Raw genomic sequence first — 16,525 nt, forward strand, 5'->3', positions numbered from 1 at the left:
GCACATTCTCCTAACTTATGGAATCCCTAGAAAACAGCAGTAGAAAGACCAATTCCGCTCAGTAGGGAGGACAAATTGACTTCAACCAGCTTCTTTAATATAGCAATGGATGAAGGGGTTCCTCAATGGTTAAAAGTGATACTTACAGTAAGGTTTTCATATACTGCAAAAACACTTATCAAAAGCACATATTATCTTGATGTCATCTGTGACGTTGGAACCTAATTTTCCTCACAAGGTATTCTCGAGAGTTCATATTGGGTCGGAACAAGATTATGAAACATTTAGGAAGAAACATACAGATGACCAGAGCCCAACTTGAACAAAGAATGGCAAATATCTCCATAGCTGCAGTGTACTTTCCTACAGCGCTAAGGTAGGCCGGAATAAAAGACACCCAGACACTAAGGAAGGCCAACATGCTGAAAGTGATGAATTTAGCTTCATTGAAGCTGTCGGGAAGTCTCCTGGCCATAAAAGCTACAATGAAGCTGATAGAGGCCAAGAGGCCAAGATATCCCAACATGCACCAAAATGCCATAGGTGACCCTTCGTTACATTCATAGCTGATAATAGTGGGTTGTATTTGTGTATTAATGTACTGGGGAAATGGCGGAGCAAGTGACACCCAAACAATGCACAAGATGAATTGTAATAAGGAACATATGAATATAAATGAGAAAGAAACCATAAAACTTATCCATTTTTTTAGCCAGCTGCCTGGTTTCCTAGCCGTGAAAGCCAACACTACTGTCATAGTTTTGGCCAAGATACAAGAGACACAAAGTGTAAAAACAATACCGAATGCACACTGTCGTAGGAGACACTTCTCAGCCTGGGGTGGACCAATGAAAGCCAAGGAACAGAGGAAGCATAGAGTCAATGAGAACAGGAGAAAGCAGCTTAGATGGTAGTTGTTTGCTTTCACTATGGGACTATTCTTATATTTCATGAAAAGCCGCAATATGGACGTAGGAACTAAGGAGGAAATGACTGCGGTCACTGCCAAGGTTGATCCCAATGGGTCTTCATAGGACAGAAATTCTATGGCTTTTGGGAGACATAAAGATTTTTCAAGGTTTGGCCATTTATGCGCTGGACACTTGATGCAATCCAAAGCATCTAAAAACACAATAAACAAAAACATAAGCAATCTGGTATGTTATGGCATGGATAGTTCACATGTAACGATGAACAGTTTCTTGCCTGTTTGGTTGGAGATTTCCCCTTGAGGACATGGAACACATTGAAAACAGCAGACAGGTTGTCCTCTTCTTGTCGCCTTCCTGAAACCTGGAGGACAGCTCTCACTGCAGACCGAGAGAGGAACCTGAGGGTACAAGATTTGGAAATGAAAATGTAGTCGTCTCTATTTTTTATGCATTATTTTTTGAAACTCCATAATCCTTATGCCACACTGCCAGGGCCAGCTGGTCCAAGACAAATTTAACTAATAGTTGGGCCTATAGTTAAATGCAGGGCTCGGCTAATTGACAGAGCAAAGAGCCATTGGCTCCTGGCCCTGTCAATCACTCTTGCGACCGCCCGCAATATGCAGACAGCAAACAAGAGGCCCATGCATCCGTCCTCTGCGCTCTATGCTCCGGCGTATAAGGGACGTCATCATCATGCACCGGAGTACAGACCGGAGAAGAGAGGCCACGCTGCTACGGACTACGGGTGAGCCAGGTGCATATGGTTTTTTTATGCATTAATGGGGGCTGCCGCACTACAACTATTTAAAGGGGGCTGCTGCAGTACAATTTCCTAAAGGGGGTTTCTGCATTACAATTACCTAAAGGAGGCTGCTGCACTACAGTTACCTAAAGGGGGCTGCTGAACTTACAATTACTTTAAGGGGGCTTCTGCACTACAGCTACCTACAGGGGCTGCTGCACCTACAACTACCTAAAGGGGGATGCTGCACCTACAACTTTCTAAAAGGGGATGCTGCACTACAACTACATAAAAGGGGGCTGCTACACCTACAACTGCCTAAATGGGGCTGCTACACTACAGCTAGATACAGGGGGCTGCTGCACCTACAACTACCTAAAGTGGGCTGCTGCACCTACAACTTTCTAAAGGGGCTTCTGCACTACAACTACCTAAAGGGGGCTGATGCACTACAACTAACGAAGGCTGCTGCACCTACAACTACATAAAGGGGACTTCTGCACCTTCAACTACCTAAAGGGGGCTGCCCAACCTACAGCTACCTAAAGGGGGCTACTGCACTACAACTACCGAAAGGGGGCTAATGCACTACAACTACCTTTAACGGGGCTGCTGCGCCTACAACTACCTTTAGGGGACTGCTGCACTACAAGTACCAAAATGGCGCTGCTGCACTACAACTTCCTTAAAAGGGATGCTGGTACAACTGGCTATAAGGGGCTGCTACTTCAACTACCTAAAGGGTGCTGCTGCTGCTACCTCTGCCTAAAGGGCAGTGTTCATCTGACAGCATTTGCCATCATCAGCCATCCGATTATCTACATTTAACCATGAGCTCATCTACCGCCCCTCATTGTCCCCTGATGACTGGGGCAAGAAAAGCGTCGGGATGTCTTTGTTAAACTACAACTTACCATACCCGGGGTCCAGCTAAGTACCTTTTGGGTCATACTAGAGAATACAGTTTTATCTATTCCTGTCTACTTTTGTGGTTACAATCTACTTGTTGAATTGGGGTATTCTTTGGAATGTATACCATATTCCGAGACTACTGAATTTTCAGTGTATAGTCAATTGCTATATTGAAGGGACATTTACCTTTATTTGTGCAATATCTTAATATCTATATCATTGTTTGTCATCCTCAATTTTGATATATAAGAAATGCACAGTCATTTGCTATATTTGAGGAACATCTGTCTCTATTTGTGCAATATCTTAATATTATTAGCTTTGTTATATGTGTTTAGTCATATTTTAGAGGGCAACAACATCTAATTCCCGATTCACAAATAATCATTCAGCATCACCACCTCATCCACATACCTTAGGGGTGTGAATAGGGGGATATCTGTGTGTGATTATAGGTATATCTTCCCTTCTCCTACCCAACATAATTTAGACAGTTGTTTCTAGTGAGACAGAGAGCCTCCTTACTGTGATATAGACAGGGCATTAACAGGCCATCACAGGGGTAGGTTCCTGTGCGGGACCATCCTTATAAGGACGCCCACCCCGCCTAGGTACAGGGGTAGTAATAGGGACCTGTGCAGTAGGGAAAGGAGGTAGTGGCCGCTCATCCATAAGGCCATCAATCTTCCCTAGGTCCGTCCCCTCCCCCCCCCCCTCCACCTACCTTTTCCCCCATCTTATCCTTTAGCACATTTACTGGATCTCCGGCTATGGCAAGTCTCCAGATTGGTGGAGCATAAAATATACATATTTTGATAAGCCTAAGTGGCTGTCACGATTTCATTATTTCTATATCTGATATATCCAGGAGATATCAATCTCGGGATTATTTTTAGTCCACGTTGGCTTTTGGGCAATAACATTTTGATTTGCTTTTTGTTTATAATTTTTTGGTGGATATTAACACATTTTTCTGATTTTCGTTTTGGCTTTTTAGTGTAAAAAATATATTAAAAGTTAAGTTTTAGTGTCCTCCCAGTGATTTCACTGTCTAAAGGGGACTGCTAATACCACTACCTAAAAGGTGAGTGCCGCTGCTACAACTATATGCAGGAGTCTGCTACTAATATAAATGGGGGGGGGGGTCTACTACTAGGGGACTGCTACTACCTAAAGGGAGTAACTATCTAACTACTTAATGGGGAGGGACCTACCTACTCTTCCCTGACCCACTTATCTACCCACTCTACTGTGAAGAACACCAAGAGGCTTATCATTTCTGTTTGGAAAAGTGCAGATCCTAAAATGTTTGTCTGGCAGGTTCTCTGGAGATCAGTTGTCGCTGGAAGAAATCTTCTTGACCATCTGGGACACATGGAGAAGAAAAAGGAAAATGAACAACTCTGATCAGAGAAGATGTCACCTGCAAGTCACCTCATGAGACTGTATATAATGACTTATGTAGTCTGCAGAGTCTGTGTAGAGCTGATATCTATTGTTACGCCTAGCGCTCCGGGTCCCCGCTCCTCCCCGGAGCGCTCACGGCGTCTTTTTCCCTGCAGCGCCCCGGTCAGTCCCGCTGACCGGGAGCGCTGCACTGTCATGGCCGTCGGGGATGCGATTCGCACAGCGGGACGCGCCCGCTCGCGAATCGCATCCCAGGTCACTTACCCGTCCCGGTCCCCTGCTGTCTCGTGCTGGCGCGCGCGGCTCCGCTCTCTAGGGCGCGCACGCGCCAGCTCTCTGAGACTTAAAGGGCCAGTGCACCAATGATTGGTGCCTGGCCCAATTAGCCTAATTGGCTTCCATCTGCTCCCTGGCTATATCTGATCTCCTCCCTTGCACTCCCTTGCCGGATCTTGTTGCCTTGTGCCAGTGAAAGCGTTTAGTGTGTCCAAAGCCTGTGTACCTGAACTTCTGCTATCCATTCTGACTACGAACCTTGCCGCCTGCCCCCGACCTTCTGCTACGTCTGACCTTGCCTCTGCCTAGTCCTTCTGTCCCACGCCTTCTCAGCAGTCAGCGAGGTTGAGCCGTTGCTAGTGGATACGACCTGGTTGCTACTGCCGCAGCAAGACCATCCCGCTTTGCGGCGGGCTCTGGTGAAAACCAGTAGCCTCTTAGAACCGGTCCACTAGCACGGTCCACGCCAATCCCTCGCTGACACAGCGGATCCACAACCCGTAAGCCGAATCGTGACAGTAGATCCGGCCATGGATCCCGCTGAGGTGCCGCTGCCAAGTCTCGCTGACCTTACCACGGTGGTCGCTCAGCAATCGCAGCAAATTGCCCAACAAGGACAGCAGCTGTCGCAGTTGACCGCCACGTTACAGCAACTTCTGCCTCTGCTACAGCAGCAACCATCTCCTCCGCCAGCTCCTGCACCTCCTCCGCAGCGAGTGGCCGCTCCTAGCCTCCGCTTGTCCCTGCCGGACAAATTTGATGGGGACTCTAAACTCTGCCGTGGATTTTTGTCTCAGTGTTCCCTGCATATGGAGATGTTGTCGGACTTGTTTCCTACAGAACGGTCTAAGGTGGCGTTCGTAGTAAGCCTTCTTTCAGGAAAGGCCTTGTCTTGGGCCACACCGCTCTGGGACCGCAATGATCCTGCCACAGCCACAGTCCAGGCCTTTTTCGCTGAAGTCCGGAGTGTCTTCGAGGAGCCAGCCCGAGCTTCTTCTGCCGAGACTGCCCTGTTGAACCTGGTCCAGGGTAATTCTTCAGTGGGCGAGTACGCCATCCAATTTCGTACTCTTGCTTCCGAGTTATCATGGAATAACGAGGCTCTCTGCGCGACCTTTAAAAAAGGCCTATCCAGTCGCATCAAGGATGTGCTGGCCGCACGAGAGATTCCTGCCAACCTCCAAGAACTCATCCATTTGGCTACCCGCATTGACATGCGTTTTTCTGAGCGACACCAAGAGCTCCGCCAGGAAAAAGACTTAGATCTCTGGGCACCTCTCCCACAGCATCCTTTGCAGTCTACGCCTGGGCCTCCCGCCGAGGAGGCCATGCAAGTGGATCGGTCTCGCCTGACCCAGGAAGAGAGGAATCGCCGTAGGGAAGAAAATCTCTGTCTGTACTGTGCCAGTACCGAGCACTTCTTGGTGGATTGCCCTATCCGTCCTCCACGTCTGGGAAACGCACGCACGCTCCCAGCTCACGTGGGTGTGGCGTCTCTTGGTTCTAAGTCTGCTTCTCCACGTCTCACGGTGCCCGTGCGGATTTCTCCTTCAGCCAACTCCTCCCTCTCAGCCCTGGCCTGCTTGGACTCTGGTGCCTCCGGGAATTTTATTTTGGAGTCTTTTGTGAATAAATTCCGCATCCCGGTGACCCGTCTCGTCAAGCCGCTCTACATTTCCGCGGTCAATGGAGTCAGACTGGATTGCACTGTGCGTTACCGCACAGAACCCCTCCTGATGTGTATCGGACCCCATCGCGAAGTGATTGAGCTCTTCGTCCTACCCAACTGTACCTCTGAGGTCCTCCTCGGTCTGCCATAGCTCCGGCTTCATTCCCCCACCCTTGATTGGACCACCGGGGAGATCAAGAACTGGGACTCTGCCTGCCTTAGGAAGTGCCTCTCCCCCCCTCCCAGTCCCGTCAGGCGAGCCTCTGTGCCTCCTCATGGCTCCCGTCCTTGTGTCACCCTGCCCCGTGCCAAGCTTCACCCTCTGCCCTCCCTCCCCATTCCAACTCCTGCTGTACGGCCTGCCGTTGAGGAAACCCTCCATTCTTTCCCTGTGTCCTCATCCCAGGGGAGGCAGTTACCGGATAAAAAAAAGGGGAGACCTAAGGGGGGGGGGGGGGTACTGTTACGCCTAGCGCTCCGGGTCCCCGCTCCTCCCCGGAGCGCTCACGGCGTCTTTTTCCCTGCAGCGCCCCGGTCAGTCCCGCTGACCGGGAGCGCTGCACTGTCATGGCCGTCGGGGATGCGATTCGCACAGCGGGACGCGCCCGCTCGCGAATCGCATCCCAGGTCACTTACCCGTCCCGGTCCCCTGCTGTCTCGTGCTGGCGCGCGCGGCTCCGCTCTCTAGGGCGCGCACGCGCCAACTCTCTGAGACTTAAAGGGCCAGTGCACCAATGATTGGTGCCTGGCCCAATTAGCCTAATTGGCTTCCATCTGCTCCCTGGCTATATCTGATCTCCTCCCTTGCACTCCCTTGCCGGATCTTGTTGCCTTGTGCCAGTGAAAGCGTTTAGTGTGTCCAAAGCCTGTGTACCTGAACTTCTGCTATCCATTCTGACTACGAACCTTGCCGCCTGCCCCCGACCTTCTGCTACGTCTGACCTTGCCTCTGCCTAGTCCTTCTGTCCCACGCCTTCTCAGCAGTCAGCGAGGTTGAGCCGTTGCTAGTGGATACGACCTGGTTGCTACTGCCGCAGCAAGACCATCCCGCTTTGCGGCGGGCTCTGGTGAAAACCAGTAGCCTCTTAGAACCGGTCCACTAGCACGGTCCACGCCAATCCCTCGCTGACACAGCGGATCCACAACCCGTAAGCCGAATCGTGACATCTATCACCATATGGTCACTGTATTGGGGAAATTTTTCCTCCCTCTATACTGGAATTATTGGTAATATTAGTCAGTATACAGGATTTGGTCAGTACCAGTGTAATGGTAATATATATGGTAATAATATTCTTCCTTGTATACTGATATTGTTGGTAATATTGGTCTCAGTATACAGGATTTGGTCAGTAACAGTATGATGGTAATATGTATGGTGACAATATTCCTCCTTATATACTGGAAATATTGGTCTCAGTATACAGGATCTGGTCAGTAACAGTATGATGGTGATATTTATGGTAATAATATTCCTCCTTATATACTTGTAATATTGGTCTCAGTATACAAAATTTGTCCAGTAACAGTATCATGGTAATATGTATGGTGATAATATTCCTTCTTTTATACTGGTATTATTGGTAATATTGGTCTCGCATACAAGATTTGGTCAGTTACAGTATGATAGTAATGTGTATGGTCATAAAATTCCCTTCACAAATCCCTTCACGTTGTTACGCCCATTAAGCAGGTGGCCTAAGTAGGTAGGTACCTCCTGTAGGTAGCTGCCCCTTTAGATAGTTACTCCCTTTTGGTAGCAACAGCCCCCCTTCTATACCGGTATTGTTGGTAATATTTGTGGTGTCCCGCTACCGTATTTCATACTGTACTTTGGTTAGGGGTCCCCAAAGTCAGAGTTCCTAGGAACTGTGGGGGTCCGCTTCCTTAGTCATCCCCTAGTCACCCCTCATACAGTTAATATTCTGCTAAATTATATGTAAATGCTGTACATAATATGTATGCTTACCTTCATAGCGTCGCAGGACCTTAGGTCATGTGATTCGGGTTAGTACTCTATGGTAGGTAAAAGGACCTTTGGAGGTTCTGGGTCGTGTGATACCCATAATCCTTTGTAAAGCTGATTGACAGATGGTGTGGACCAATCCTAAAACGGCCAGCCCCTGCCCATATAAGGGAGCTGCAGCCATTAATCGCTCTCTTGTTCCTGTGCTGCAAAGCAAGCAGCATCATCTCTCTTGTGCTCTTGTTCCTGCGCTGCAAAGCAAGCAGCATCAGCTCTTGGGTTGCTGTCACTGGATGAGGTAGGACCTTCGCAACTTTCAACGACAATTACTAGGCCAAAATCTTGCGGCCTCGGCTGAATCAGTTAGTGAGTTCTTCTAAATTTCCCCGCAAATATCGGCAAGGACCCTGGACCTAAATATAACCCTAAATCCAGCGGATCTGCGCATACTTAATCCCTACAAGCTGAGGAACTTACTCAAGTCCCAACCAATAGACATGTGCAATTAGTTTCGGCACGAATGTCTAATTTACCGAATTTTACCGTTTCCGGGCATTTGGACCGATGCACGAAAACATATTTTGAACATTCCCGAATAGCCACGATAATACGAATAGCAAAATAAAGAATGCATTTGTTATTTCGTTAGATACAATTTTTTCCATCGCTACTGTATCTTTTTTATTATTACTTATTATTATTTATTTATACATTATACAGGAGCATCATAGCGGGTGTCAGGAGTGATACCCGCAGTGATCTTTCCTTAACTACAAGTACTACTACTCCCAACATGGAGTACACTCTGCTCCATGCTGGGAGCTGTAGTACCTGCATTAATAGATAGATCGCAGTGGGTGTAAGAAGTGTAATTAGTCTATTAATGCAGGTACTACAGCTCCCAGCATGGAGCAGAGTGTGCTCCATATTGGGAGTATTAGTACCTGCAGTAAGGGACAGATCACAGCGGATGTCACTCCTCCCTACACCCGCTGCGATCCTCCTGATGTGAATGTCGGGATCAGCTGTACTCAAGGCTACAGAGCCGGGAGAACAGCTGGCGCTGAGCCGTAGGTATACATGTATACCTACTGCCCAGCAAGAACTTACAGTGAGCCTGCAATGTGTATACAGTATACACATTGCTGGCTCACTTAACCCATTGCTGAGCTGTGCGCTATGCGCAAGCCCAGCAAGGAAAGAGTTAACTTACACTGCTGGACAGTGTAGGTTAACCCTTTGGGAGGTATACACTATATACAGCTATCTAAAGATAGCTGTATGTAGTGTATACAGAAGACGAAGTCCGCTTACTTCCCTCGAGTCCCGGGAAGGTCCGTGTAGCTCCGCCCCTAGTGATGACGTCATTAGGGGCGGAGCTACAGGCGGGTTTCAGGCTAGTCTGAAGCTCGGTTCACATTGTCCGTTTTGGATAATGGGAACAGACCCTTCTGCCAGTGTCTACCCAGACAGGGAGACTCCAGCTGTTGCTAAACTGCAACTCCCAGCATGCCCAGAGTTGTAGTTTTGCACCAATTGGTGGCTCTCTGTTTAGGTAAACATTGCATCATGGGTGCTCACCCCAGTGGACAGCGCCAAAAATGTCATAACCAATTTTTTGTGTTTTTTTCTTCTTGTTTCAGATCCGTGTATGCAGAGGATTATGGCAGTTTCGATGGATTACGGCGGATTAATTTTTTTTCTTTTAATAAAATGGTTAACGAGGGCTGTGGGGGAGTGTTTTTTAAAATAAAATAATTTTTCCAATGTGTTGTGTTTTTTTTTTTAATTGAATTTTCAGGCTTAGTAGTGGAAGCCGATCTTATTGACGGAATCCATTACTAAGCCAGGGCTTAGCGCTAGCTCCAAAAACAGCTAGCGCTAACCCCCAATCATTACCCCGGTATCCCTGTTACCGCCTAGGCCCAGGAGGGCCATTTTTGATGCTCCAGGCCTGTTGGTACCGGCTCTTCACGGCACCCCTGTGGCGGTGGGTACTGGGGGTAATAATTGGGGGTTAGCGCTAGCTGTTTTTGGGGCTAGCGCTCAGCCCTGGCTTTGTAATGGATTCCGTCAATAAGACCGGCTTCCACTACTAAGCCTGAAAATTCAATAAAAAAAAACACAACACATTGGAAAAATTATTTTATTTGAAAAAACACTCCCGCACAGCCCTTGTTAACCATTTTATTAAAGGAAAAAAAAATGAATCCGCCGTAATCCATCGAAACCGCCGTAATCCTCTGCATACACAGATCTGAAACGAGCCTTGAGAACAGCTGATCCCGACATTCACATCAGGAGGATCGCAGCGGGTGTCCGGAGGAGTGACATCCACTGTGATCTGTCCCTTATTGCAGGTACTACTTCTCCCAACATGGATCACACTCTGCTCCATGCTGGGAGCTGTAGTACCTGCATTTATACACATATCGCAGTGAGTGTAACTTCAGACACCCGCTGTGATCTGTCTATTAATGCAGGTACTACAGCTCCCAGCATGGAGCAAAGTGTACTCCATGTTGGGAGTAGTAGTACTTGTAGTTATGGAAAGATCACTGCGGGTATCACTCCTGACACCCGCTGTGATGCTCCTGTATAATGTATGGATACGGCGGCCGCTCTCCTATGGTCCCCTGCACGGCCGTATATATATACACATATTCCTATTTCTCACAGAGAGCTGTGATTGGCTGGAACCATCTGGCCAATCACAGCTCTGCGGGAAATATGAATAGGTGTATATATACGTCAGTGCAGGGGACCATAGAAGAGCGGCCGCGCATCTATACATTATACAAGAGGATGGCAAGGGACCCCGGCGTTCTGTTAATAGGTACATGTAACTACTACTCCCATCATGGAAAAGTGTGTTCCATGCTGGGAGTAGTAGTACTACCTAAAAAAAAAAATTTTAAGTGAAAAACACGCACACACTACATTTTTATTATTTTCGGCTACATTTTTTGTGCTTTACCCGCTCACATAAATTGATCCCTGTTTAAAAATGTATAAACATTTCATAATAAAAAAAGATACATTTCGTTAGATACAATTTTTTCCATCACTACTGTATCTTTTTTATTATTATTTTTTTTATGGTACCCTACGAAATTTTAGTCCAAAAAAGTTTAGTCCAAAAAAGAATAAAAAGATTTACCTGAATGTACCCGAATACCACATGTATCCGAAAGAAAATAAAAACCCGAATACCGAATGTATCCGCAAAATCAAAACCGAAAATATTACCAAACCGAAAATTTTATCCAAAACGAAAATATGAAACGAAACAAAAATTTTTCTTGTGCACAAGTCTACCAACCAACTGTCAATCTAAGCTAAGCTGTTCATTAACTCTGTTACAAAGACTGTTGCTTATGTTCGCATGTTACAGAAAATCTTCAGTAAAGTTTTCAGCAAAGCTCTGGTTGTGGACAATACTTTATTCTGCATCTACCTATCGCTCTTGGGAAGGGTGGCGATAAGCCAAGCCATACAGCATTTAACCCTCACCCTGGTGTCACAACTGACAAGAGTTAATTCTAACCGTGATATACCTCACAGCAACACCCCAACTGCCATACACCCTCCCCCCCCCCCCCAAGGCACCACATATTGGTCTCAGTATACTACAGGATTTGGTCAGTAAAAGTATGATGGTAATATGTATGTTCATAATATTCCTTCCATTTTTATTTGGTAGCTATATGATTAATTTGGAGATACTGAATAAGTGTTTATCATGGGGAATTGTTATATATATATATATATATATATATATATATATATATATTATGGCTAATATATATTTCTGTATATTCCCAACTATGATTGACATTTTGCCCTCCCCTTTGTGGCTCCGTCTTCACATAGCCACATCTAGGACCGAAATGGGCTGCTTAATCTAAAATGCCCGGGCCTATTTTGGGTCCCATTCTGGCCCTGCACACAGCCAATTAAAGATGCTTGTGTGGTAGGCCTCTGGGGTAAGGGTAATGTAGTCAGGGTATTGCTTCAGTATATCAGGGGTTAAAGTTAACCCTATAGTTCGTGACGCCAGGCTGAGGGCTAGTATGCTGAGATAATTCTCCGGCCTATCGCCGCCCTTCCCAGCAACGACAGGTGCATGTGAATAATTTCTGAAGGTCCACAAGGTAGTTGAACTTGGATAAACTTTACTTAAAGGCTTGCGGTACATCCAATGAACAGTAACAGTCTCATTCAAGCAGTCCCTATACACGTCAGTGACTGACAGTTGTTGCGGACCTTGACTTGTGTTATAAGGCTCTGAATTTAGGGTTAATTTTGAAGATCCGTCCGGATTTAGGGGATAGATAAGGTCCGGTGATCTTGCAGAGTGCTTAGGGATTGATACACTCACGGTTAAGAAGAGATCAGCCGTCGCCGCAAGGCTCGGGCCTAAACTCACTGAAGACAGCTGTGCAGAGATGTTGCTTGCTTGAAAACCCAGGAACAAGAGCTACTCCTCGCTTGACAACCCAGGAACAAGAAAGCGAGTAATGGCCGCCCCGCCCTTATATGGGCAGGGGCGGGGACGTTTTGATTGGTCCAGGTCAACTGTCACTCACCGTTACAAAGAATGATGGGTGCAATACATCACAGGGACCTCCAAAGGTCCTTAAGCAAAAACCATAGAGTTTACCTGATCACGTGACCCGCAGGTCCTGCTACGCTCTGTACAGGTAATTAACTAATTATATACATTAGTACCCTTATATTTATATATATCCTGAATAAACTGTTAGCTTAATGACTATCTAGATGAGAGGTGGCAAGGGGCAGACTAGACAAGAAGGACCCCGATGTCCTAGGGACTCTGGCTATGGGGACCTATACACAGGTACCGTATAGGATGCGGTACCGGGGTATCAAAAATGTATGGAGTATATAGAGGCACAAATCTTGGAAGAACCGAAGGTTAGACAAGTAGAAGGGTTCAATTCAAGTTTCTCCATATTATCCTATTAATAGCCATTCTGGACAAAAATTTCATCAATTATGATCATGTTTATGGCCAGGATTACAACTGATGAGACAAAAATGACAAACTAAATCCACCCAAACATTACCAATTGAATATGGACGTAGTTGTGTCCCTGTAGTCAATGGGATCAAGATGATCCACAAAGCACCTCACCACCTTCATTCTACAGTTCATTTGGGATTCTATGTGCCAAATCCCCAGTGATCACACTTTGATAGGGATTGATGACCATGAAGACATTGTTTTCATTGGTACAGACCAGTGGGCCTTTTCTTATCTTCTTACCATCTGTTCTCCGGTAGGCCACTGGATGATACTTGTGTTTATGTGGAAAACTTCAGCTGAAGTTCTAGTAGTTTCATAGCTTCCGACCTTGATGTGTTTTATGGTATCGTCTGGTCCCAGCTGCCAGTTGACTATATCATAGACTGCCGGTGGGTCTCCATTTTTATCAAAATAGAGTTCTTGACCACTACTCAGTCTTATCCTTGCTCGCTTTATGTAGTGTAGAAGCTGAAAAAAAGGTTAAAAAACAAAACAAAAACAAAGTTTGGGTGAAAAAAGACAAAAAGTTTGCAAAAAGATCAAAACAACTTGGAATTTATTTAAACAAGATTTGAAATTCATAATTTATTTAGGAAGGTTTGATGGTTTCCTACAACCTTCTTGTGGAGATAAGAACCAGGGGTAGGGGGGAGGTTTAGAGGTATGGGTTGTCTACCATGAATGCAAATGGGAGAAGTACATATAATCAAATCAATACACATTTGCCACTCCAATGCTGGGCCATACCATGATATTAACTGGGGGCTTATTCTTTTTGATAAGCTGAAATCAAATCAATTTACCCAATGTATCCTAATGTCATGAAAATCCTGAACTGATTAATCATGCTTCGTTGACCCATTTCTAGCCATATGCTTAAGGAAATTCTTTTAAAAGAGTTCTGTAGTGAAAAGTGTAAGTTATAGATCGAGGTGGGAATGGTGTCCGAGCGCGATCTCCTGAACGGGGCCCCGGCAGCCTGCTGGAAGGGGGAATGCAGGCCCTGCATTAAGCGCTGGCTGGCACGCCCCCTCCATGTATCCCATTGAGATACATGGAGGGGGTGTGTTGGCTGTGGCTCTCTTGCGGGGGTCGGAAAGGCCGCTTTAGGCAGACTGCCAGGGCCCCGTTCAGGAGATCGCAGCATGCCCGATGAAGGGACCTAAGAGTTCTTGAAAGCTATATCTTCTCAGTTAGTCAATAAAGGTATCATCACTACTCCACTTGTCTCCTATATTTCTAAGGCTAACAAGGTACCAACTCTCATCCTATAAGGACTGATCCGATTTTGGACTACATCACACTTAGTTGTTAATATGGATCTGGTAGACATGTGGATGTGATACTCGCTCAATCTTCATTCAACTTATTGGTGGGAGTTGTGGAAGTGGTGGACCAGTCAAGCATGGACGGTCCATCCTTAGCAAAAACCATTTGTTTTCCTATTTGAACTAGTCTACAAATTCTACACATCTTCTAAAGCCTTCACCTAATGTTGTAAATTACTTTTACGTCTTTTCTACATTCTTTATCTGAAATAGAAAATACCTTCCAAGGTTCAAACTTAAAAATGTCAGCACATGTCTGGTGAAGACCTGCATTTCCATCACTTTGACAGGATCTCAGGTCTTCCAAAGCCATGGCGATGATCTGTACCGCGGTATAGGCGTTGTAGGTGACTCGTAAATGGTCAACATCATTGTAGCCGTTTGTTATGCTCTCGAGGTCTTCTTCTCCTGTACATGATTTCGCTGAAGATGTTAAAGAACTTGTCACATTGTTCTCCTTAATAAATTTACAATCAAAACTTTTTTCCCAGAGATTTTTTGCCCATGTTCCTCCTGAAGGCTTAGATGGATGGACTTTGTTTAGGAAATCCTTGAAGCCAGGTATTGTTCCACTATTGAGAGCTATCCCAATGGTGCCCGAAACAAGCCTCGCAGTCATTCCCTTGAAGAAACTTGAAGTTGACAAGGCTTCGCTGACAACAAATATCCTTTTGGTAACATCCTGTCTTAGCATCTCGGCCAATATTGGAAACATGTTAATATCACTAGAGAAGACAACCACAACCCTGGCTGAAGATTGTTTTATTGTGTTAACAATGTGTGGAGCGTTGCGATCCGGTCGACTTAGGATGATGGTTTCTGTGAAGGCAACACATGCCCCCACCTTTATTATCTCTTGTCTGACAAGTTGGATCCCTTGTTGGCCATAGTCATTGTCCACTGCTAGAAGCCCCATCCAAGTCCATCCAAAATGCAAAACCATCTGAGCAAGACCTTTGGACTGGAAAATGTCACTGGGGACTGTTCTAAAGAAAGATGGAAACTTTGTTCGGTCACTGAGGAGAGGGCTTGTAGAAATATGGCTGATCTGTGTTGGAAAAAATAATGTATGGAGATCGGTTCATTTGTCAACAACGTTACACTGAAGATTTTTATGATTTTGTTCTAGTAGGACAACTGAATTCCATAAGCCAACACCGCCCCTGCTTCTCATTCTTTGGTGGTGGATAAGGCCAAATTTATCATATAAAATCTTTTATGCACCATTGCTTTAGAACATATATTTTGTATAAGACACACTGCAAATCTGCCTCTATTATAATTAATAGAACTATAATTAATAGAAAGGGTACAAAGCATACTAAATAAATGAAAAAGAGGAAGAATGTCCAGCGCACACACGTGTAAAACTGAGCTGCTTTATTGCATAGTTGCCATAGGAAACATCGGACACTCAGGTAACGTGACGCGTTTCGGCCAGCAAGGCCTTAGTCATACACATGTTACAAGCACTTAGATCGTTTATATATGCAGGGTGGTAGTGTCCTGGGCGGGGCTAAGCCCCGAATCATGTGACATCCCATCTGCACATATAATTACAAACAATGTTAAAACGTACGTATCATATCTTTATTTCATCACACTTATAACAAAATTCATTATATAAAAGAGAAGGAAAATTGAAACATTGTTAAAATAAATCTTATGCACTAGTTGTATATATCTGGTTCAAAACCTAGAGAACCGGACTCCATCCTTTTAAGAATATATCAGATGGTAATACACAACTAGCACTAGGACCTGAAGAATCACAATGCTGAACTGGGAGAACGGTTATTTACCAGAGCAAGAAATGCAGCTTGTCAAATCTCATGACAAAAACAGATTACAAAAAAGGTTATTATAATCATTATTATGCACCTATGTAAATATGAAAAAGGATACTGAACAGGTGACTGGAAAACGTAAAGCAACTAAGACATACATAGTAATATTCGGATTATCATAGTGCCACGGTCATTACAACCAACTCATTCAATAGTGCAAGATCGTATCCAGTCTCCTGTTCAGACCTAGCGGTATCCTAGTCTCAAGGGTGAGAATCCAGTATATTTCACGATCCAACACCTTCTGTCTCAGGTTTCCACCTCTCAGTGGTTTGTCCACCCTCTCGATACCTTGTACCACCAGACTGGAGGTATTTCCACCATGTACCTCAGCACAATGCTTGCTGACCATTGATACGTGTCGTGCCTGGAAATGTGCAATATCTGAGAGAT

The 16,525-nt window shown here is 45.5% G+C and overlaps 1 protein-coding gene across 1 annotated transcript in view; it reads right to left on the reverse strand.

Annotated features, from left to right (window-relative positions):
• Positions 1-202: 202 nt before the first annotated feature.
• The window catches only part of LOC130367280 (extracellular calcium-sensing receptor-like), a 40,463-nt gene continuing 24,140 nt past the window's right edge, over positions 203-16,525 (reverse strand). The window contains exons 3-6 of the mRNA XM_056569686.1: positions 14,506-15,333; positions 13,198-13,425; positions 1,207-1,330; positions 203-1,122 (exon numbers count right to left, since the gene is read on the reverse strand). Coding sequence (XP_056425661.1) covers positions 203-1,122; positions 1,207-1,330; positions 13,198-13,425; positions 14,506-15,333 — 2,100 coding nt within the window. The remainder of the gene's footprint in view (positions 1,123-1,206; positions 1,331-13,197; positions 13,426-14,505; positions 15,334-16,525) is intronic.

Source organism: Hyla sarda, chromosome 4, assembly GCF_029499605.1.
Source record: "Hyla sarda isolate aHylSar1 chromosome 4, aHylSar1.hap1, whole genome shotgun sequence".
NCBI lineage: Eukaryota > Metazoa > Chordata > Amphibia > Anura > Hylidae > Hyla > Hyla sarda.